Genomic DNA, 25,202 nt, shown 5'->3' on the forward strand with positions numbered 1-25,202 from the left:
CTATTTCTCGCGCGCAAAAACTTTCATAAGAACAGATACGTCGGTAAGTCAGATTTGTTTTCAAATATACTGTTTCTTTTATAAAATAATATGTAGGAATCATACTAAAAGTGTATTTATTTATTCCTTTACAGAATTAACAAAATGCCAGCGGCAAATAGCCACCAGATGGAGCAATTGGTAGAATTCATGGAATGTCAGTAGCTACCACGTTTTTATTCAATACTCGTAAGAAATGTAGCCTACTAAAGTTATGCCAGCATGTGGAATTAACACAGTTCGAGACATAGCCTGTGTCATTATTATGACATACTTATAATTGTGTAATGACCTCGTTTTATGAGACTAAAAACCAAACCATAACTTACTGTAACTCAAACCAGCTTAACCGCAATGATATGGAATACTATAACATTACCATATTTTCCGTAGTGCATCCAGACCTCGTCGCCGGAAGGCTCACCGGGCAGTTCACCAGCCTCGACATGGAGAGGTTGTGGACAGAACTGTCGGAGCAATTAAATGCTTGTTTGGGCGGTGCTACAAAATCCCACAGACGGTGGAAAAAGGTGATTTACTATTTATTACTAGTATTGGTAAAAATTATTATTTATTTAAATATAATGGACTGTGTCAACAACCTATCCAATATTATTTTACAAAATATCTTACTCTCCACATAAATCCACCATAGGTAGCTATAGATAGCAAGTTCAAGTAAGAAATGTTTTCATAAATTAAACCACATCTTTTGAAAGCATCCCAAATGTCACTGCTGTAAATAGTACTAGATCGTTAGTAATATTGTTGAAATTGAAAATTTCTAATTATTATTGTTTACAGGTATGGCAAGACACGAGGCGGAACACGCGGGCCAAAATGGCCAAAATCCTGATCTCCCAGAGGAAGACAGGAGGCGGCCCGCCCTGTAGAATCCGGCTGTCTGCTCTCCAGCAGCGAATTATGGCTCTAATAGTGCCATTTACAGTTACTGGGGAGCAAGGTAGACAGGGCAATTACACTGGGGGGGTAGGTCATTCATGTAATTCTATATTGATTAACAGTATAAAAGGGTTCACCCGTCGCACGTTTACTTATGGTGATAACATTTAATTCACAGGTACCACAGGAAATTTTGGGTCGCGTCTGTGTCAACGTCGCATCAACGTCGGAGCCCCAGCGGTGGATCATCCAACCCAGCACCAGCAGCATGGAGGTGGCACTCACCGCAACCCCTCTTACTGTACCTACTACAGCATATTCTGAATCATCATCAGATGCAGATATGATGACAACCCCCGAATGTGCAATCTCTGCGACACCACGGCTCACGGCTCAAACTGTTGCACTGGAAGACAGTGCTGCTTTCACAAGAGCCCATGCTGCTACAAGTGAAGGCAGTGCTGTCTTCCCAGCAACAGTGAGAGCCCACAGGCTCTCGTTGTCACAAACTTCTGTGGCAACGCAGACAATGGGTCCGGTGCCCGTGTTGAATGCCGCCGTAGAGTTGCTGACCATCAACGTTGCTGCGCTCAGGTCTGACATGGTGGCTCTCGGCATTGCAACCAGGTCAGACACGCAGGCTCTGATCATTGCAGCCAAGTCAGAGACTGCGGCTCTGATCGGTGCAGCCAAGTCAGAGACTGCGGCTCTGATCGGTGCAGCCAAGTCAGAGTTGAGCGCACTAATATTAATGCTAGGTGCAAAAATTGACAATCTCGGCTATGCACCGTAATCGCTTCTTTGGGGTGGTTGTTGCTATTTCGGGGGTTTCACTGAATCATAATTACCGTGTTGAGCCGAATATAAAATAAAATTTTACAGCATCGTGTATATCAGTATAAGTGATCCTTGTTACATTTTAAACGATGTATGATTTCACCTGTTTACAATCAACTGTGAAACATTATTTTATATTTGTCTCAAAACAGTTTTTTCATGTAAATACTCAAAAGAAATCTATTTCAAAGTATACATTCATGTCAGTATCCTTATGAAAAACCAATAATTTGTCTAGTTCTGTTTCAATGCAGTGATTTATTTAAATGGAATTGTTTAATGAGTATTTATGTGTGTCTGCATCTGTGATTTTTCCAGCCTTATATTGTTTGTTATTATTATAATAAGTGTCTTGAAAATTTGCAAATTTTATGCAAACCTATATTAAATTTCATATTTTGTGCGTATAATTACTATGTATAATTAGTCTATAAAATATTTCTAAGGAATTGTTTAAAGAGTGTTTATGTGTGCCAGCATAGTGTATTTTGTTTGATATTATAATAAGTATCTTGAAAATGCAAATTTTACGCAAAACTATATTAAATTTAGTGAATTGTGCTAATGATTGTGTACATAAATCATTTTTTGAGACAGGATGAAATAAAATTCCAAAGTATATGAAATAATCATTTTTTTTATTGCTTTCATATTTCACAAGAATATTCAAATATTCTAATATTAACATAGAGTAACAGAATCATAGTTTTGATTTTTAAGTATGTGTCCGATGCATATCGGCGTCAAGATATGAAAACCTCATAACTTCACAGTTTTTTTACTTATTTTATTTTTGATGAGCTATTGAGGCGTCTTAACTCATGTGGTATTTATTTATAGTTACTGATAGATACTTCGCTGCCTTATTTCCAGGTTATTCCTAAGAGGTAACGTAAGAGACTGTTTTGTGAAAACCGGTGATCAAATAGATGGGTAATTGAATATTGGGTCAGCAAATTCACAAAAAATCTTTTTTTATTGTGGCTTCTACAATAAATATAGAGTACCTATTTTACTTACCGAGCAGCCATGTCGTAGGATGTTGCCTATGGATAAATTCCATGACAGTCCCAATTTCAGACATTTTATAAATGTGAGCGTCGTTGGTGCTGCCCGGAAACAGTGCATTCACGTTAAGAATGCGCAACTTTGCATCACATACCTAACGAGAAAGGAGATTAAATAGGATTAGACAAATTTATGCAATATTTTGCTGTATATAATATTTTAATTAATTTGAATAGTTAGCTTACCAATTGCACATTGATAGAGTGATATAGTTTTCTATTGACGTAGATATACTCCGGGCGAAGAGGATCATTGGCAGGTGGAGCAACAATTGCCACATGTGTGCAGTCGATGGCCCCCGATACACCCGGGAAACCGTATTTGTTGTAAAATCTGAAAACAAGTAAACATTAAATTTTTTTTAAATTTGGCACAAATGATAATTTACGTGTAGATAATTAATTATTTTATATAAGTACTCACTCTTGTTTCATAGGCTCCAAATTTTCAGAAGGGAATAGCACCCATTCGTTCAACAAATGGTCATCAATGGCCATCGTCACTTCTTGAACGGCTCTGCTGACAGATGCTTGGCTTATCATAACTGTGTGCTCATCGCCGACACCCGTTTGATAATTTCCAGTCGCCAAGAACCGAAGTGTGGCTAAAACCTACACACAAGAAACAATGTTAAGCGACAAACATTTAATATTTTTTTCATTACCTATATAAATAGACATCAAAGTCCACCACTCACCTTAGTTTCGATGCTTAATGCCGAAGATCTGGGTGGAGGTGCCATCAATTCTTCCAACCTGGTAATAAGTCGATCTGCTAATCGTTTCGATAACCGAAAACGTTTTACAAACGAGTTGTCGGTCATTTTGAACGCATCCGTTCGATTACCGAATTCTGACTGCGGGACTTCCATTTTGTGGGCGTAAAATAACCTAAAATATGTTAATAACATCATATTTAATCAGTATTTACCCGTCAACGTTGCGATATAAAACGTACGTAGATAATTAAAAGAAAGAAACGTCTCCATTATTAGAATATTCAATACAAGATACAACAATATTTTACAGACAAACTATTACAAAATCACAATAAACACCTCCTTAAATGAGAATTGAAACACGAAATAATAATTTTAGCGGTAATATGTAGTAATAAATGGTAAATGTATAACAATTTATTAACAGCTTTCTCCAATATTACGTATGATACGAATTGAAAATCTGACGTTTATTATGTCAAACGGAAAGTTGCGAGCGCCTCTACCGTCAAAGCATGTGTACTACCAAAGCCTGGCCTAGTGACATCCAGCGGTCGACTTTTAATATGCTACGGTTGAAGCAAGTTGAAGCAAGTTGTGTAATAGTTGTGCAACTGGTCACTTGTGCTAAATTCATGAATCGCCCTCCTGGTAGGTGTTATGTTAGGAGAGAAGTGTTAGTCACTTCATATTATGCTATCCAGAATCGATATCAAATAAAGTTTTGTAGGTTCTTTAAAAAGTTATTGCCTCTGACGGCTTCGACAATTGTTTCACGCAAATGGTTTTCTTTTGAATGTGTGTGTTTATTAGTTCTTAAACAACGTACCTACTTACATATCTGTTTACATTTATATTTAAACTCATCACGATAATGAGTTTTTAAATGACATATTTGTTTAGGTACTACTTTCAAAATTAAATTCATCACACGCAAATGGTTTTTCTCCTGTTTCGTTTTATGAGCGTTAAGATAATTTTGTGCCGAGCCTCCGTATAAGTAGTCAATTTATTTAAAAGGTGATTCACCATTTTGTATCTTTACATATGTTTGAAGATTACTCCGTCGCGAGCATCCAAATGAACATACATTGCATTTATAAGATTTTTCACGAGTATGTTCTATATAATATGTACTTATTCATTTCATGTCTTTTAAAACAACAATGTCGTACGCATATAAATTATGAATATACATCGAATTTTAAAGGTTTTTCACCAGAATTTGTCATTTGTTAGTTTTTAAGATGACTTAGTTGCGAGCATCTATATGAACATACATTGCATTTATAAGGTTTTTCACCATCCACCAAAAATGGCCGCGCGGCTTAAGCGTTGGCATATTGCGTCAAGGGTCCCTAGTTCCTATCCTCGGTCCGGCAAGTACGCATATTATTCGCGAAAATCTATATGAACATACATTGCATTTATTAGATTTTTCATCGGAATGTGTCATTTTGTGTCTTTTAAAACTTTAATTTGCGAGCATCTATATGAACATAAATCGCATTCGTTAGTGTTTTCACCAGTATTGTCATTCCACATGTTTTAAGACTACTGGGTTTGATAAATGACATATTGATTACATTTCAAAGTCATCACTCATTACACGCAACTGGTTTTTCTCCTGAATGTGTAAGTTTATGAGTTCTTAAACAACGTATTCGATACGATGCTGCCAAAAGTTGGTAAGTTGATAGTTTACGTATTTTGAGTTTACAACGGATAAGATGTCTATACTTATATACGTTTGCCATATATTAATATCAAGTTCATCCGATTTTTAAAACATAGTTTCTTTAGCAGCTATACGTAACTCTTGATCGTTCAATTTACCAACATCAGAAGACTGTAAAGATGTCTACAGTTTTAATATAGATAAGAATCTAACTAATGACACGCTGTGGTAAAATCTTTCTAATACTATTACCTAACATTTTTATTATTTTTCAATAGTTGAGCTAAAATAATATAGGACTTCCGAAATAAGTTTGTAAATATGATGGTAAAATGGCATAGAAATTACATTATTTTCAACAGAAGGTATATGGAAGAATTATCAGAAACATATTCAAATAACATGAACTTATTCAATGAAAGAACTTATGAACTTACACATTCAGGAGAAAAGCCATTTGCGTGTGATGAATCTGATTTCCAATATAATCAAATATGTAATTTAAAAATACCTAGTGAGCTTAAAACATTTGAAATGGCAATACTGATAAAAACCTTATAAATGCTATGAAAGTTCATATAGATGCTCGCAAATTAGTTGTCTTCTCCTCTCTCCTTGGTTGTATACTCATGGCTGAGGATCTTGACCACTTTTAAATTTTGTCATCCTTTGAGCGATCAAGACTTTAAAGCCTTCTCGACCTTCAGCTTCTTGCTGAGCAGAATGAATGGTGCCAGCAATACTCGTAAAAAACATGAAATAACACATTGTGACGAAGAACCTAAATGTGATCAGTGTACATATAGATCGTCCACTTATTGCAGAACTAGCCTAACTGATTTTTTGTGATTTTTTTTTTATTTGATAGACAAATTCCTTTTTTGATTCTCTATTTGGAGTCCGAACAGGCGTATCTGAATTATCAATATAAAAAATGTTATCAGTTTAGATCATTCCAAGCCTAAATTCAATCTTAAACATAATTTGGAACTAAATTAGCCTAACTGACGTTAAGCTAGTTCTGCACGCAAAAGTACACCTACACGTTGGCAATATCGCCGCTTTCTATTGCAGTTAGGATTTATTTGTACTAGTTCGCTGTCAATGTCAACTGCCAACGTAATTACGCTGATGCTGTAATTACCGACAAGTATTGCAATTATTCTATGGACCATCTAGTGGCTCCTTCCACATCTAATTCGGTTGATGATGATGAGATAGTTAACACATTTTCTACCGAGATCAGTGGCATGACTGGAGTTCAATCAACACCAAATCGATTGATCCCGCTGACTCCAAATAACGAAGGAGAAATCAGTGCCACAGTGGCCCACTTTACATTAGAACAACGAGGTACCTAATTATGAGTTTTATTGTTCATTTTTACAACAAAAATAAACACTTTCTTGACTGAAATAAGAACTGCAATTTGCTTCTATCCCGCACATTAGCTCAATGATGTATATATTTTCAGACTCTGTAATCATCGACAAGGTTTGCAATAATTTTATGGATGATCAAGAGATTCTTTCGACATCTGATTCCTTTGATAATGATGGGAAAGTGGACCCATTTTCTACCGACAGTGTATCAGACTATGAACCACCACAGCATTCACTATCATCACACAGTGATGAAAACTCATCAAATGGTATTGGTAGGTAATATTGTAAATCGACTTTCAGCACCTGTCCTAGAGGTGTATAACTCAAGTCAAGCAGGGAAAAAAAGACTAGGAAAAGACATCGTAATGAAGCTCTGTGGCGCAGAAATGTAATAAAAAAGTAGCGAAATTCTGGAAACGAATTTATAAACTGGAAAAACAATGTAATATGTGAGCGTCAAATGAAGGAACCCTCTCCTCAAACATGCAAATTTGGTTGTTCTATAAAAATTACCCAAGAACAGAGGGTTGCAATATTTCATCAGTTTTGGAATTTAGGTGATATAAATAATCAACGTGAACCGCTTCGTTGAATTTAATAAAAAAAAGAACTACAATTGATATAAGTGAAGGTCGAGAAAGAAGTCATCGTAAAATGACTGACAACTCAAATTTTCTTTCAGAAGATCTTAACAAGATTAAAATATGCCAATTGTTTTTAAACTCATTGAGCATACGTTATCAAATGGTTAAGACTGCTGCAAAGAATTCATACCACCTTAATTCAAGCACGGTTGCTGATGACAGCAGAGGGTCGCAGAGGATATTTGCGGTAAGCGACCACATGAAGCAAAACGTAAGGGATCACATTAACAGCTTTTCTACAGTAAGCAGCCATTATTGCCGAAAAAAGACTACAAAGCAGTACTTGGATGCAGCATTAAATATAACAAAGATGTTTGACGTATATAAAAAGGACTACGAAGGAAAAAGCTTGACAGTAGCCATTGCTTCAATGTACCTACATATAGAGGCATATTTTGTAATGAATTTAATTATTCTTTACTCCGAAGAAGGACCAGTGTGACTTTTTCTTGAAATATGAGCAGAGCAGTAATGAAGAAAAAGATATTATGAAAGCAGAATATTATGATCCTCATTTAAAAAATAAAGAAATTACCCGAAAGTTAAAATAAATGTCAAGGAGCAGGCAAACTTAAATAAAACGTTCCTATTGCGCAACAAGTCTTACAAATCCCAGAGCAGAAGCCGCACAACTATACTATAAACATAAACGAAAGTATGCCACATACAATCTCAGTATTCATGATCTAGGATCACAACAAGATCATTGTTTTATGTGGCATGGATCAATTGGAATGAGAGGAGTGTGTGAAATTTGGAAGCTGTGTCTTTGATTTCATCAAACAACAGGTATCGGAAGGGATAAAAGAATTCATATTTTTTTCAGATAATCGTGCTGGAAAAAATTGTATCCATTTCATGTACTGTATATACATGTTCTGTGCGGCCAATTTTTCTTGTAAAATAACACATATCTTTTCAGAAAAAGGTCACACGCAGAATGAAGTTGATTCGATTCATAGTGTTATTGAAAGGGCTGCCAAGAAAATACCAGTATATACACCGAGCTAGTGGTATTCAATAGCACGATCAGCATGTAGGAAGAGACCTACATTGCTTGAAATCAACAACCAAAAATTGGGATTAGGATGAACGTGGAATCAAATTTTCTTGGCAAAAGATAAAACGAATCTCAGTAATGCCAGAAAATCCACACACACTCCAAATCGAGTACAACTTTGAAGATTCGCCTGCACCAGTTAATACAGCTGAGCGTAGCCGTGGACCACTAATTCAAAAGATAACTGACTTCAAATTGATGCCAGTAAGAAGTTCGGTCATACCAATAGCTAAGCTAAAAAATTGTGACCTAATGTATCTTTGCCCGGAGAAAATAATCCCTGTTGACTACCATTCTTTCTATACAGGACTGATCACCTCACCACAAGAAGTGAATAGGGATGAAACCGACAGTGATTAAATTAAAAATAGTGCTTATGAGTAATAGGTTTTATTGCCTTTTCATTTATATAACTTCTTGAACTTTAACTTTCCTTAATAACTACAGTATATTATAAGTACCCATGTTCATTGAAGTGTTTGGTAGATTTTGTGAATAAAAAAACTATGTCGTGAGATTTAATTTTTATTTTGTAGTGCTATACAAATTTAGCCTAACTTCCTAATGCGCTTAAGGTACCATTTTTTATTGCCTTATGTTCAAATACCTTAACTCAATTAAGATAGTTCTGATCTGAATTATTGTAGTACAACTATATCCTAATAGTTATGCAGAACAAGCTTAACTCAAATAAGATAGTGCTGATTTCAAATACTGTAGTGCAAAAGTAGCCTATCTGCATAAAATATGTGACAGAATATACTTTTTGGTATTTTTTTTTCACATAAACAAAGCATTTAACCAATGCATTATCATATATTTAAATCAATTTTTTTATATTTACAATTTTCAAATTAATGACGAAATAAAGTTTAAAAGTGCTCTCCTGTAAAATGTCCAAAAATCAGTTAGGCTAGTTCTGCAATAAGGGGACGATGCTCGCTAGTTTAAAAATACATAAGATGACAAAAAAAAGTGTTCAAAAACCTTATGAAAGATATGGAATAAGATATGGATACCTATATGGAAGAATTATCAGAAACATATTCAAATAACATGAACTTATTCAATGAAAGAACTTATGAACTTACACATTCAGGAGAAAAACCAGTTGCGTGTAATGAGTGATGACTTTGAAATGTAATCAAATAAGTCATTTAAAAAACCTAGTAGTCTTAAAACATGTGGAATGACAATACTGGTGAAAACACTAACGAATGCGATTTATGTTCATATAGATGCTCGCAAATTAAAGTTTTAAAAGACACAAAATGACACATTCCGATGAAAAATCTAATAAATGCAATGTATGTTCATATAGATTTTCGCGAATAATATGCGTACTTGCCGGACCGAGGATAGGAACTAGGGACCCTTGACGCAATATGCCAACGCTTAAGCCGCGCGGCCATTTTTGGTGGATGGTGAAAAACCTTATAAATGCAATGTATGTTCATATAGATGCTCGCAACTAAGTCATCTTAAAAACTAACAAACGACAAATTCTGGTGAAAAACCTTTAAAATTCGATGTATATTCATATAAATGCGTACGACTTTGTTGTCATAAAAGACATGAAATGAATATGTACATATTATATATAACATACTCGTGAAAAATCTTATAAATGAAAATAAATGTATGTTCATTTGGATGCTCGCGACGGAGTAATCTTCAAACATATGTAAAGATACAAAATGGTGAATAACCTTTTAAATAAATTGACTACTTATACGGAGGCTTGGCACAAAATTATCTTAACGCTCATAAAACGAAACAGGAGAAAAACCATTTGCGTGTGATGAATTTTATTTTGAAAGTAGTACCTAAACAAATATGTCATTTAAAAACTCATAATCGTGATGAGTTTAAATATAAATGTAAACAGATATGTAAGTAGGTACGTTGTTTAAGAACTAATAAACACACACATTCAAAAGAAAACCATTTGCGTGAAACAATTAATTGTCGAAGCCGTCAGAGGCAATAACTTTTTAAAGAACCTACAAAACTTTATTTGATATCGATTCTGGATAGCATAATATGAAGTGACTAACACTTCTCTCCTAACATAACACCTACCAGAACTACAAGCATACTTTACGTTGCACCACCTGGAGAAACAAAGAAAAAGAAGATGCAAATATTATTAGGAAGAGTTAAGTGCCTGCAAGTTAACCCCTTTATATAAAAAAAATATAAATGTCATTCCAATATTATCTTTTGAAGAAAATATCGTTGCATAAAAACATATTGCATTTTTCAAAAGTATGCATACCTAATTGTATTCTAATAACTTAACGATATTAATTTTTATTACAGATCATTTTAAAAAACAGTAGGTAAGTATAATTATATAATTTACTGCATTTTTCCTTATGAAACTGACATTGATCCATTCAAAATCTTAAATAAATAGATAAATGTTAGGAAAGTTGAATGATTTTGTAATTTTGACACTTTTGTGTAATCAAATTGTCAATTTTGAGGTAGTCTATTATAAACCGACATATTTAGTGAGCCTTACACCGTTTTAGCTATTTTGAGGAGACTCTTTTGACTGGATGTTCCAAACGGATGCGGTCGTTTTTGTTCAGGACATTTTGACAGGGTACTTAGTGAAAATGGAAAAATGCGAATTTTTCGCGTAATTTAAATGGAAAAACAAGAAAAACTTCATGAAAAATCATGTAATTAAATTACTCAAAGGTGTGCATTTAAAAAATGTGGAAAAAAAATGTTTGGTTTTTAAACTTGACGGCCACTCAAAATCTAATTACTAGCTTAATATAAGAGATAAAAATTTTAAAAATCGTGCTAAAGGTTTACATAAATTAACCTAATCGGATGCACTTAACAAAAAAAATTAAGGCAAATTTAATGGTTCAAGTATCAAGTCACTAAATTTAAAAAAATAATATCTCTCACGATATAATCGATAAAACAAAAAAAGCACGTGCACAAACGTAAGCCAATAATAGACAAATTGATGACTTAATAAAAAGTTAAAAAAGTTTGTTGGGTGGTTCTACTTAACGTTCATCAAATATTTCATAACGAATAACTCACGCACTATATGAGAAAAAAAATAAAACAGTATGCAGAATTGCGCACTAGCTATGCAACAAAAGATTTCACTACAAAATATTTTTTTAAACCCACCGAGTCAGGTTTTGCATACAAACTTTAAAATTAAAAAGCGCGCTGAATATAGGTGAAAAAGCAAAACAAAATCGTGCACTAACGTTCACTACCAACGCACAAGTGTTTACAATTTAAATTTAAGGAAAAACACATGTTAAGTGACACAAGTATCCAGCATTTAGCTGGTTCACCTAAATTGAAATGCGAATAACCCTCTTAATGTGCGTGCACAAACGAAAAAAACGCGTGCACAAACGTGCACTAACGATGCACAAACGAATGCACAAGAAAAAAATTGAAATTTCAACATTGGGTGACCCAACGTTTAGCTGGAACACCCAATTTGAAATTGTAATTTTTCGGTTATTATAGGTGCACAAACGAAAAAAAGTCGTGCACACACGTGCACTAACGATGCACAAACAAATGCACGCAAAAAAAGTTGGAGTTTTAACATTGGGTGTTCCAGGTAAATGGACCTCTGTTTATCTCAGTTATCTTATCAACCCGTGATGCTCGCATGTAACTCGAGTGTAAAACATATATTAGTACTGTAATTTGAATTGACCGATGAAACGACGATAAATAAATAAATCATAAGACAAAACACTTTGTTTCAGTCAATCAAGTCAATTTTGATGAGATTAGCCAGTGGCGACTGGTGATGTTTAGGATGCAATGTTTGAGCAGAGCTTTAAAATTAAATTATTATGAAATGAGATATCGATGCTGTGTTGTTTCTGATTGAACAAAGCTTTATTTATTACATTTTTAATCCTGTTTAATTTAGTTCACTATGGTGAACAATAAATTACAAAAATATTGTACAACATTTTGGCATATTTTATTATGTTATTTATGTAGGTAGTCGTTATTAAAAATAAGTAAGATACAAAATCTTGTAAATGGGAGCACAATTAACATTATAAGCATATCACTAGTTTCTTTCTTTAGCCTTATCCGCCCCTTAGCTGGAGCATATTGACACCACGCGGCGCCTCCAAGAATCCCTGTCGCTCGCCACTCTTTTTGCTTCGTTTCAGGTCAAACCAGCATCTCGTAGCTCCACCGTATACACTCTGTTAGATTGTATTTAGCGGCCTTCCAGGTCACCGGAATCCGGTCGGCTTGAAGAACAGGCAAGCCAGGTTAAAGTTCTCTTCTGGCATCCGCAGCACTAGGCCGAGCCAGGTCCAACGTCGACTTTCAGCGTGATGAGAGGCTGCTTGGTGCGTTCTCTTAACTCCTCGTTGCTCCTAAAGTCATATCACCGCACACCCAGTATTCGTTGCAAACATCTGTTTTCGAAGCTCAGTATACGGTTGCTCTGAGCCTACGTAAGGTGCCATGATTCGCTACCGTAAAGCAGCACTGTCAGAATGCAAGCGTCGAATAGGCGGCATTTGGTTTTGACCGAGTACAATCGTGAGTCCTAGACATTTTGCATCAAGTTGAATGTTGCTCCAGCCATTGCCATTCAGATAGCGAGCTCTTTCTGCAAAATGCCATCTCCCGTGATGTGTACCCCCAGGTACTTGAAGCTGTCAACGCTCTCGATGTTTTGTCTATCGCTAATCAGAGGGAAATCTGGATTAGGACAGGTGCTATTGCACAAGACGTTGGTTTTCTTCGCGTTGATTTTCAAACCAACGCGATAGGAGTTGTTATTCAACCTGTCGATTGTCTCTTGAATGCTTTCGATTGAGTTGTCGAATAGGAAAGCATCATCGGCGTATTCCAGGTTGCATAGTTTCACCGTGGGGGTAACAGGTATGCCTCGGTCGGGTGCTATTGACTTTCATACTATTAAGTCAAAGAGAATGATAAAGAGAAACAGTGCAAGGACACAACCCTGTCTGACTCCGGTCGTGACCCCGAACCATTCCGTGACAGTGTCTTCAATTCTGACACAGCATTCGCTATTCTCGTGCAGGTTTTTGATCATGGCAATGATCTTGGGGGGGAATCCCGTATACTCCCAGTATCATCCAAAGGGAGGAGCGGTGCGGACTGTCGAAAGCCTTCTCATAATCTACAAAGCAGCAAGTCATCGGATTGTTCAGCTCATGGCTCTGCTGGAGAAGACATCGAAGGTTGTGGATTTGGTCTGCACACGCTCGATTAGGTAGAAACCCGGATTGGTTTTTCCTGAGGACGTGCATTTTTGTGTCCTTTATTCTCATCAAAATGATGTTTGCCAAAATATCACTAGCAGTCATGACTTTATAGCGATCACTTTTATAAATAAACAATTCGCGTTTAGTCAACACACAGCATAAAGAAACAGTAATGTTCCAGAAATGCTGTAGCAAAATTAATTTAATTTATATAATGTCTTACCTTCACCAGATAAATGAGTAAACCAATTTAGATTGGACTACACATGAATCAAAATATATCGACATTTTCAATTTAAATTGGACTTAACACAGACATTTAACATACGAGATTGCTAAATTTGATACTAAACATCAGTCGGATGCGGAAAATTAAATAAAACAAATCTAAAATAGCTTAGTCGGACTAATATGACAACGTCATGCTCTTTGGTCGGTGTGCGATATTCAGCAACTTACTAATTTGTAGGATTTTTTTAAAACATACATTACATCGATTTTTCATTATTGTGTGTCGTTTTATGTCTTTTGAGATTACTTATTTGTATGAATTTTTTAAAACATACATCGCATTGATGCGGTTTTTCACCAGTGTGTTTCATTTTATGTGTTTTTAGATTACCGAGTCGAGTAAATTTCTTAAAACATACATCGCATGGATGTGGTTTCTCGCCAGTGTGTGTCATTTTATGTTGTTTGATATTATTTATTCGTAGGAATTTCTTAAAACATATATCACATTGATGCGGTTTTTCACCAGTGTGCGTCAATTCATGTCTTGTGAGTTGGCTAATACTAACAAATGTTTTTAAACATACATTGCACTGATGTGGTTGTACATCATTGTGTGTAATTTTATGCATTGTGAGTTGACTAATCCTTACAAATGTTTTTAAACATACGTCGCATTTATGTGGTTTTTCATCATTGTGTGTCATTTTATGTGTTTTTAGATCACCGAGTCGAATGAATTTCTTAAAACATACATCGCATTGGTGAGGTTTTTCACCAGTGTGGGTCATTTTATGTAGTTTGAAACTAAAAATTTGTCGAAATTTTTGTAAACATATATCGCATTGATGTGGTTTCTCACCAGTATGAATCATTTTATGTCGCTTAAGTATACCAATTCGTGTGAATTTTTTGAAACACACATTACATTGATGTGGTTTATCGCAACTATGTGTCATCTTATGTTGTTTGAGATTACTTATAAATGTGAATTTTTTGAAACATACATCGCAATGATGTTTTTCACTCGTACGTACCGTGTGCCTACCCCGCTTCGACATTTCAATCGAGCGAATATTGCATTCAACAAGTTTTTCACCAGTGTCCTTATCTGACTTAAGCTGATGCTTGATGCATGAAATGTAGTGATTGTTTAGATATTGTACCGATTCAAACACTCCACAACAATCTTTGCAAATAAAGTTACGTGGAAAATATGTTACTCTTGTCAACTTAATTCGAACCACCTTCGGTAAATACAATAGGATCTCTGCTTTGACGTCCTGCTCATCTATAGTTATCTCTGAATGCTGCATCATCGTATTTTTGATTTTTTGGGCTGCATGGGCTATTTCGTGTTTGGCCAAGATATTGTCAGCTGTATTCTTTTTGACAACGTTCAGTGGTCTACTATGGCGAACTGTGAGCTTGGTAGAAACCTACAAAAAGGGTTGGTATATACATTTCCAGAAAATAAAAATAAATAAAATACGATTGTGTCCCTAATGTTATATGAATACCCACTATGTTTTGATTTTGCCAGGAAATGTAATTGTTGTAAATGATAGGTATTTTTTTGCAAAGATAAACATGTTAAACCAATTTGACACTCTTTCGCGCATTCTTTTTGACATTTATGTTTAAAATACTGAGTCAATAAAATGATCGTTAATAAACGCTGAGATATCATAATTAATTGGTGATAAGTTTATTTAAAGAAACGGATTTGTCAATTGACTTTCAGGGTCATGCGATTTGACAATTTTCTTTGGGGATTCGTGGAAGTCACTGGTTTATGCTGTTAAACCACCAACAATTGACCCATTGGAGGTGAATATTGTTCGTGTGTTTCCGTGTGTTATTCGTCATATACGGCCAGCTGTGATCGTAAAAAAGTGATCCGAATTGCCATCATTAAAAACAGCTGTGGTCGGCACATGCCCGAAACCATTTTCGCAAGAAGATGTGCATAAGCATGAGCTATTATTTACAATAATTTAAAGTTCTCTCATGGTTAAAAAACATTCTTTTTAATTGAACGTACCTGATATAATGACCTGTATTGTGGATCGGAGCAGCCAGGTTGAGGATACTCAATATTGATTTTGCTGATTGCGCTGTCAACAAATTCCTCTTTGACGACGACTACCTTATCATCATTCTCAGACTTAATAGTAATAAGACAATTTTCTCGCTTCTGAAAATAAAGACATTTGTAAATAGGCGAAGAATATTTTCCATCTACGTCCGAATACAATAAAAATACGGACATCAGTATCAGAACTGGATTGGTAATGAAGTTTAGATTGTGTATTACAAATAAAAATATTTGTTTGCATATTATAAATAAACGTATCAGAAGAAGGAAATATACAATACATTATTTTCCAACAATAATCAAATGAGAATGTATGAATATATCGTGTACCTGTGAATCATTGTCGAATTTCGACGCATCGTGCATACGTTTATGGTGCTTCAAAATGTCCACAGATGAAAAAAACAGGTAACACACGTCACAAACAAAATTTGTATCATAAAATGATGCTCTGTTTATTCTTAGGCGGACTTCTTTTGCAAAACCAAATGCTACTTCCTGTTTAATGTCTTTTTCGTAAACATCAATTACACCAAAGTGTGCGGGATGTCTCTCAAACATATAAGGTGCTTTAAAATCCACGTCGGTCTGTCAATAAATAAAATACAAAAATAAATCAATTAAAATATTTATGACATTATACAAAAACCAACATAAACAATGGAAAGTTCCGCAACTATGACCATTTAGACGTAGTCTACACAATCAAATAGGCGCGTCAATGAGGTTTGATTTTTTCGCTGCGCTCATGGCGACGCCCTTATAAACGAAAATTGTGCAGTTCCAGATTACATACACATCAGCCGACACCTAATGGCTGCATACCGCCTACTAACATTTTTTTCGACCATGTTCGATCCTAAAGGATCAAATGGGCCTCCACAGAGTAGTTGTTTATATTACCAGATTTTGTTTTTTACGAGAAATGGATGTCAGCCACCTGCTCAACCTATTAGGGCCATACCCTGACTCAGACACAAGTTGAAAGAAAAATATGTGTACTTGCCAGACCGAGGATCCAAACCTAGGACCCACGGCGTGATAGTCCAACTCTTAAGCCGCGCGGTCACCGTGGGTGTAACTACCATTACGCCGTCCTATGAGAGTCTGCGGAAGTCTTACGAACTGTCCGACTTTGTGTACTCATAATATTCATCCAAATTTAACTAAAAGCGTTCTTTAGGTATATCTATGGTAATTTAATGAGGCGCATCACCTTCAGTAGAAGTCAACTCTCTGATTTTTAAATTAATAGTTTTTGTTCAACAGGTCCGTTGGGGCATTCTGAAGAACAATAATTAATATATTTGTCGCAATGACTTGCATGTTTTTGAAATGAAGTAAGGACTAGATGAGTGAGAAAATAATGTGTCAGCATAATGCATTTGACAAAACTGATATACTGCCAGCATGAGTGAAAATTTAACCACTAGGTAACTACAGCTATTAGCTCGAGCGATAAAACAATATTTTATTGTCTTTGCCGTGTTACCAGAATACTCGCAGGTCTAAATACATATGGACTGAAAGTCGTAACTCGCAGCGATCGTCGCCGAATACAGCGGCGATAAAATCTCTCGCATTCGCCGGTTGCTGTTATGGCGTGAATGCTTGGAGTAGGGTTTATTAATCGATACAAGAATAAAAGAACACTTATATAAAGATGACAGCGTGAGATTATAATTGCGGATACGAATGAACTGGTGAGATCGATGTGAACAAGAGATTGATTCGAGTGGTTGAGTCGTGACGATAGCAATGCGTCGCGTGACGGAGTCGATGAGAGGAATGAAGTAACATACATTGTCTTTCCAATATAGGTATATAAATGCAGTACATATATTTCATGAGATATTGTCGCAATTAACCAATCATAACAGACCATACTGATCTAGTTATGATTGAGACAAAACATCCATATTAAAATGTGTCACTCATTTAAGATGGTATCATTGCTACACTAGTAAATATAATCAATTATCAATACTTACATGATACAAATATATTACCTACTAATTATAAACCTGGATCTTGGTAAAAGAAGTGCATATGTCAACATTTACTTGTCAATCAATTAAAACGTTTGAAAGGCATTAAATAATCGCTTGTACTAGAAACCATGACATATCGACTTTTACCAAGGTCCAGAAATATATTATGATTTATTTACTAATAATTTAATATTAGGTAATGTCCTAATAAAAAAAAATGAAAATTACGTAATAAAACCATCGTAATATAAGGGACTGACAGAAGAAGATAGATATCTAACTAATTAGAATTACTATCTACTACTATCATATCGTATGTATGTAGTTTTATCATTAAATTATTTTAAACCAATAAAGACATCCCATAAATTTGTATTGAATCTAATTGGAACATCACTGTTTACGTACCTAGGTATATATGTTACACCGATTGTGCGAAATTGAATATTACATGAAATGGGCAAAATTTTGCCTAAATCATGAAAAATGCAAGCCCGTTGCCTTATTCATGAATTAGACAAAATATCTGTAGAGTGCGTGAATTCGGCAGTAATTTTTCTGCCTAGTTCATGTATCGGACAAATTAGATAGTAGCGCTACGGTGGTATTTTGTGCAACTAAACTAAATGTATCAAATGCTCACGCATTGGTCAAAATGTACATATATTATCTTTGGTCAAAATAGATGATCGCGCTCCGTGGTGTTTTTCGCAACTAATCAAACTAAACAAATGTGTCAAATCGATGTTGCAGATCACAAACCTTCTATGTCAAATTTTTCGATTTTGACCTTATGGTATCAAAAAATCAACAAAAATTTAACGGATCTGTTGAACTTTACCTCCTATGTCAAAGAGAAATATAGCCCAGTTTATTGATCTTTTAATTAAAACTCCTATGTCATGTTCATGGTATTATGCTGCACAAACCTCCTACACGACGTGAAGTTGCTGCACATTGCTTCTATATCAGTTCATTGTATGAAGCTATCAGTGAAGTTTTACAAGCAAAACTGTATACAAAAAGATTTATTAGAGATAAATGGGTTTTAGGTCTACGTTTTTGATAATATAAACCCAAATAATGAGTTCCTGAAGTAGAAAGATCATGCGATTAGCATTGTAAACAAATAAAAATCAAGAATTTTCGGTATGTATAAACCTATACTTTCAGATTCTGTTCAAGATAATGAAAATATTCTATCGACTGAGATAATAGGAAGGCATATCAATGATGTAAAGAGAAACAAAAGCAAAGTGCATGGAAACGAAATATATCTGCAAATAATAGAGTGAAAGGACAGGAATATCCGGACCGAGTTAAAGACAATATCAGTAAAAAAAACATACTGTAAAAATAAAAACAAACAAAAGCTTGGTCCACGTTGCATCTCACAAGCATGTGTTTCAAGAAACCCGGGAATTTCAACCACTTTTGGTTGGATATGTCATGGCCACAGAGAAAATCATACGTTTCTTTACTAATAGATTGTATAGACCCCAATCAGAAGCTATGTAAGAACTCTGGAGGTAAATAGAAGGGAGTATATCTATCACTACCACTTAAAGATAAACGAGGAAAAAAAAGAAGTTTGCCGATAAATGTTCTGTAATACTTTCGCCATACGAGTTTAGAGTGCTAGAGTGGGCTAAGAATGCCATTCACGGGTACCAAAGCCAGCAATGCAAGGACAATGAGCGAAATACTGATACTAAGAAAAGATATCCTGCAGAATTTATCGATTCACTACCAAGAATGAAGTCACGTCATTACTGCCGTAGGGATCCATTAAGACTCTTTCTTGAACCAATGTTTCGTTAGAAAATGGGTCTTTATCGAGTTTACAAAGATAGATGTAATGAAACATCAAATTCATAAGGCATTCTCACAGTGTACATTTGATGAAGTTCACTTATAAGAAGACTTAGAAGCTCCGACATTTACATCTCTTGATTAATCACCTAACGAACCTCATATTAAATTAGAAATCAGTCCATTTAAATATTGAGCTATGGGTGCGTGTATCGAAATAAGAACAATATTCTTGCAAAGTTAATGCACTCCTCGAATTGGCAGTAAAATATCAATTCGAGATTACCTACTCAAAAATACTTGGAGGTTGGGCACACGTAAATGGAAGGAGATTCTTTACATGCTGCAATCAAAAGAAAATTGAAGAACAGGGAAATTTATCTGCCATCTGATTATGCAGTGGCTACATGAAAAGCCATAAATATGTCATTTCCTTATAGAGTGCACTATGTAACTCATGATGTTTTACTTAACTATAATATTGCATTGATTCAATACAATTCATTATAATAAATTCAATACAATGCAGTCCACCATGAATTATTGACAGTTAATAAAAAAAAAGTAACTATAATGAACTAGTGACTTGGGTACACATTGGTAAGACCAGAAACAAGAAAGGGGATCCAATTGTTAACGTTGTGTGTCACTTGGTTTACATTCCAAATGGGAAAATCCAGTACACAATTAATTTTAGTTATGATCTTAAAGAGCTATCGAGACGACCGAAGATCATAACAGTTCCAATATTGTTTATCCAAGATTACACGGTTCAAGTAAAAATATCGGCCAACAAGTTCAAGCACCTTCAAGAACTAAAATGTGTTATACCAAGGGACTGTCACCATTTTTATGACTCTTTACCACATTTATAATTTAAATATGTAAGAATTTAAAAAAAAAGCTTCATACATAACTATGTTGGGTTTGATTCTGTTTTGTTTATGTTTGGTTATTTATAAACATGTACATTAGTTAAATATACATTATTTTTTATTTATTAATTAATTATCCAGCCATTCGATATTTAACTCCTATGTCACGCAAACTGTTTTATTACTTTTTAAATAAAACTAATTTACTTTTCTCATAAAACGTAATGTAAAGGAAAACCTCCTTTGTCAATTATTTCAACAAATCTGAGTGCAACAATACCTCTATGTCATGATAAATGTAATACGGTTTATATTAGTTATAAATAAAGTTATACAATCATTAAAAAACACAAAAACATTAGACTTTGGATATTTTTTTTTTAATAAAAGTCTTACATTATCAAATAAATCAGTTTAAACCTTCCCCTATAAAATCCCATTTTTTGACTAAGGTTTGTGATCTGCACCATCGAAATGTCATTGATTATAATATAAAAATATACCAATCAATAACTACAATGACGTTCATATCCATTTACTATGCGCAAAAAAATCTAGAACTATAATATTATGATAACGGAAGAATTTAATTGAAAAGTATTTTCGCGATTTGTTTTGTGCTTGGGTATCAATTGTGCAATTGTCAATTGAATGTTTGTGATAGTTTGTTGACACTTGATAGCTAACCTCATAATGGACATTCAGTTGAATAATTTAATTCAGAATTACAAAACCTAACCTAACCTAACCTAATAATAATATTATTATATTATGTCCAATTATAACTAATAAAACCATCCGTATTAAATTTACTTTTTCTTCTGTCATGTTGACAGTTCAAGAATTCCATACCCAGGTGAATTCATGTACTCAGCAGAAAAATTACTTAATTCATTAATAAGGCAACAGGCTTGACTATTACATGAATTAGCCAAAATTTTGCCCATTTCATGTAATAGTCAATTTCGCACATTCGGTGTAACATATATACAATACACTCTACGAACATGTCATTCGATTAAATGTTATACAAACACATGTTTTAAGAACATCGGCTCACGAAGAAGTGTCTCACGGTGAACTGGATACGTTCAACTTACAAAAATAATACCTACCTAGTCAATTGACTATGGTTAATAGTGTTATTCGATGCACTTTGTCACTTGAATGTCAGTCAACAACAGACTATTTTACTAAAGAATTCTAATAACGTTATTAGTAGGTAAATTTTTATTTATACATTACCTACCTATGACATCGTAAATAGAAAGGAAACTTCACTGTGTAACCCTTTTGTTACTTCCGATTGTAAAACAACATGGCCCAGCAGCTGTTGTTAACCTTAAAGTATAGTCGTTTAGAAATGGAATGCGCACTTTTAAACAAAATTATGAATACCCTTGCCTAAACAAATTGGGAATCAACTTACTTCATGCAAATGGATACTTTTTCTGTCATCGATATTTTCCTGTTTGAATCGACCCTTGCTGTTGAAGTGATTTAACTCAATCCATTGGTATGCACCGTCGCCGATCACCTCTGCTGTTTCGTCAGGCAATACGGCTTCATCCATAATTTCGGTTTTAACTTCCATTTTAAGCAGTATTTAATATCAAAATCTGTCAAATACCTAACGTCACAATCTCAGTCGTCGCGTCATTGTCTAAATACGTAATATAATTTAGCTTCTAACATAGACATTAGAACTTCAACCGTCTGGCACGGATTTTAGATGCAAGAGCAACAACCGACCGTACACACTGAAGGTCCGCGACGAAAGAGAGGGAATAAGTAAATCGCAGTCAGTGTTGCCATCTTTCTGTGACCGAATTAATGTACGTGATCGTTGAAATGTGTAATATTGTGTCTTCTTACAAAAAAAATAAGGAAGAATATGATAAATACCGAGCCTCATTTATATTTAGGCACCTCTTCTGACCATAAACACACACCGACGAATTCAAGAACTTTCATTTTAAATAATTAAAATCATGGGTTTTTCTAATATATGGAGTAATTACCAACTTGAGATTAGTTAAACAACTATCTCAAATAATATTTCCTGCCTTGTAGTAGGTATATTAAAAATAATTAGTACCGACTAACTTTATTTTCTTATTGCAAACGCCGAACTTTTGTATATTATAAACATAGATATACCTACTAGAGATGTGAAAAATTGCCGATTTTGAAGACTAAGTATACCTACTTACTACCAGTATAAAAAAATACTTAGTACCTACCTATATAAAATTGTTCCAAAATACTTACAAGTAGGTATTTGGAATACTTTATAGATCGTTTGGCGTACGTATGCGACAAAAGTTTCATACTCAACTGAAACTAAAACCAACTCAATATTATTAGTATTTTAAAATACGTATGGGCTCAGGGAACTCAGACTGTGTATCGGCTTTAATATAATCGCTAAAAATATGCTGAGCTTCGCTTGTCGAAAAGTTTATTGGAATAAGTTTATTGGGCCACAAATACATTGTATGGGTAGTTTCATCCGAAACTTGAGTACACAAACTGGTGACAGTATTTCCAAATCACCTCTAATACCTACTCACCTAGGTATGCATAGTTTTTATGGCTATTTATGTGCTTGAGTGGAATGTTACCCATGTCAATAGACAATATTATTGATAAGGTATTTCGCGAAAAATAAGTGAAATAAAACGGATGAATATTTAAAGCTGATATTGACGTGCAGCAATGTTTTGATTTGTTAATCTTGCATCGAAACATCCTAGCCGCCAACATATTTTTAAAACGAGCGAATTCTGACAATGCCAGCAACATTACCTATCCAGGTCATTTATATATTATTTTAAAATTTATTTTACAACGTTTTTCTTAGCTCGTATTCTTATTGATTGTCCGGTCCAAATCTTGCAATCAATTTTTAACTAACTTTCCGACTAGATAGACAATTGGAACTTTTAGAATATTTCAGAACACGATGCCAATGCATTTTTCAATACTTTTAGCCATCTTTAAGTAGAATTGAATTAATTTTCAGATAATATTCTTTTGTATGAAAAGTTATTTCGACACCATTATTGGTTGCTAGGGGTCTGAGGTCCTAGCAACTAATTTATTAAAATACACGTGCGTTAGGTACCATGGAAATCAGTATGACAATGTCAAAATGACATTTCAGTATTATTTTCTATCAAGTACATTTTTTTTGATCGTTTAAGCTAGTCAAGTCAAGTTTATATGATTCAACAGAAACTTTTAAAACGTTGTATATAAAAAGTTATTTTTGTCTTGTAATTATTTACTACGACTTTTTATTGAGTTAAATCCAAATGTCTTGTAAACCTACAAATATTTGCCGCCAAAATGATACCTAATAATAATTTTTATAAATACCCACTCAAAGGCTTGAATTATTTGATTTTTACCGACTGTCGAGAGTTTAGTGAGAGATTTAAATTTTTAGTTTCAGGTTGGTATCAATGTAACAATGCATTTCACATCGTTTTTTTCTTTTCTTTGACTTCTTCAATAAGTTACCTATTAATGTTCGATTATATTATCAGGTGTGCGATTTACATCTATCATAAGCCAATTTCAATACCTACCTACCAGGGCTCGAAATGGCCCGGAGCGCACCGGAGCGCCGTTCCGGTTCATAAAATCTTGAAGATTACTGCTTTGTCTCGTCGAAATATTAATTTGACCGTTTGAGCTAGACATGCCATATAATAAAAAATCGAGCACACTTATTTTTATAAAATACACATAGGTACAATTAGACAACTATGTTAATATTTTCGTATAAATATCAAGCGCTCCGGTTCGTAAAATTATCCATTTCGAGTGCCGCTACCTACCTAGTTAATAATAATGACATATTTTAGTTTGTCACGTTAAAGTGGTACCTAACATACATGCTTCCAACCTTTCGGAAGCTTCGGCGCGGTTTTTTTTTATTCAGGTTTTATGATGGTCAGGCCAAAAACTATCCTGCTTCAGAACTGTGGTCCATTGTGATGATTTTTACATACTATTATCTATTTATTAATTTCGTGAGGTGCTTAAATTTTGTCTAGCGCCATGAAATGATGATCATCGCCATTTTTATAATATCTGAGACTGATTCTGAACAAGACAGAAAAGGTACAGCAAATCGGTTATGAAGTTCCACAACCAAGTTGGTTATATTATTAAAGGTTCCCAGACGTTGTCATTTTACCTTAACAAGTCCACTTTTCAATGTCAATGTCATTTTTATCGAATACTACGTAATAATACGTCCTCTTTTCCCTATGAACATTAATATTTATGCTTCTATTTTGTACAATATTCAGCACACCATCGTCGCCAATTCGTTGATTACCTACCATGGGAATGAATCGCGGAATTTTAAAACAAACTCTGGTATTTCTCAATGCTCAAAACTTGGCCCAAATTTGTTTACTTATTTATATTTCTATAATACCTATATTTCGATTATATTGTCAAAGCTCTACCCATTTCTTCTTGTTTGTTATTCGCAGATGGTCTTTAACCTTTTCGAACGATTAACACCCCATTATGCTGTGCATTGCTACCTCCAAATTATGTAGGTAATATTATTTCGTTCAGTCG

At 34.4% G+C, this 25,202-nt stretch overlaps 2 protein-coding genes across 4 annotated transcripts; one reads left to right on the forward strand and one right to left on the reverse strand.

The window, feature by feature from the left end:
- On the forward strand, positions 1-2,369 carry LOC147077032 (uncharacterized). 3 transcript variants are annotated; one of them, XM_085940668.1, is made up of 5 exons: positions 1-43; positions 135-196; positions 433-569; positions 844-1,029; positions 1,121-2,369. In XM_085940668.1, the coding sequence occupies exons 2-5, from the start codon at positions 145-147 to the stop codon at positions 1,733-1,735; spliced, it is 990 nt and encodes a 329-aa protein (XP_085796794.1). In that variant the 5' UTR covers positions 1-43; positions 135-144; the 3' UTR covers positions 1,736-2,369. The 3 variants fall into 3 exon arrangements, with proteins under 3 accessions (XP_085796794.1, XP_085796793.1, XP_085796795.1); XM_085940669.1 differs by lacking the exon at positions 1-43 and having other exon boundaries at positions 180-228; XM_085940667.1 differs by lacking the exon at positions 1-43 and having other exon boundaries at positions 135-569.
- Positions 2,370-13,395: 11,026 nt separating this feature from the next.
- LOC147077033 (uncharacterized) lies at positions 13,396-14,885 on the reverse strand. Its single transcript, XM_085940973.1, has 2 exons — positions 14,244-14,885; positions 13,396-13,548 (listed from the first exon to the last, which is right to left on the reverse strand). The coding sequence occupies exons 1-2, from the start codon at positions 14,883-14,885 to the stop codon at positions 13,396-13,398; spliced, it is 795 nt and encodes a 264-aa protein (XP_085797099.1).
- Between the last annotated feature and the right edge of the window lie 10,317 nt (positions 14,886-25,202).

The sequence above is a fragment of the Rhyacophila brunnea genome, unplaced genomic scaffold, assembly GCF_057557595.1.
Source record: "Rhyacophila brunnea isolate RB1 unplaced genomic scaffold, BYU_Rbru_1.0 scaffold_13, whole genome shotgun sequence".
NCBI classification, from domain to species: Eukaryota; Metazoa; Arthropoda; class Insecta; order Trichoptera; family Rhyacophilidae; genus Rhyacophila; species Rhyacophila brunnea.

Coding starts and splice junctions, on each gene's coding strand:
- LOC147077032 (XM_085940667.1), top strand. CDS start 327: ATGACCTCGTTTTATGAGACTAAAAACCAAACCATAACTTACTGTAAC. Junction 570..843: donor CCCACAGACGGTGGAAAAAG/GTGATTTACTAT, acceptor TATTGTTTACAG/GTATGGCAAGACACGAGGCG. Junction 1,030..1,120: donor AGGGCAATTACACTGGGGGG/GTAGGTCATTCA, acceptor TTTAATTCACAG/GTACCACAGGAAATTTTGGG.
- LOC147077033 (XM_085940973.1), bottom strand. CDS start 14,885: ATGTCGAAGCGGGGTAGGCACACGGTACGTACGAGTGAAAAACATCAT. Junction 13,549..14,243: donor AGAAACCACATCCATGCGAT/GTATGTTTTAAG, acceptor CTTCTCCAGCAG/AGCCATGAGCTGAACAATCC.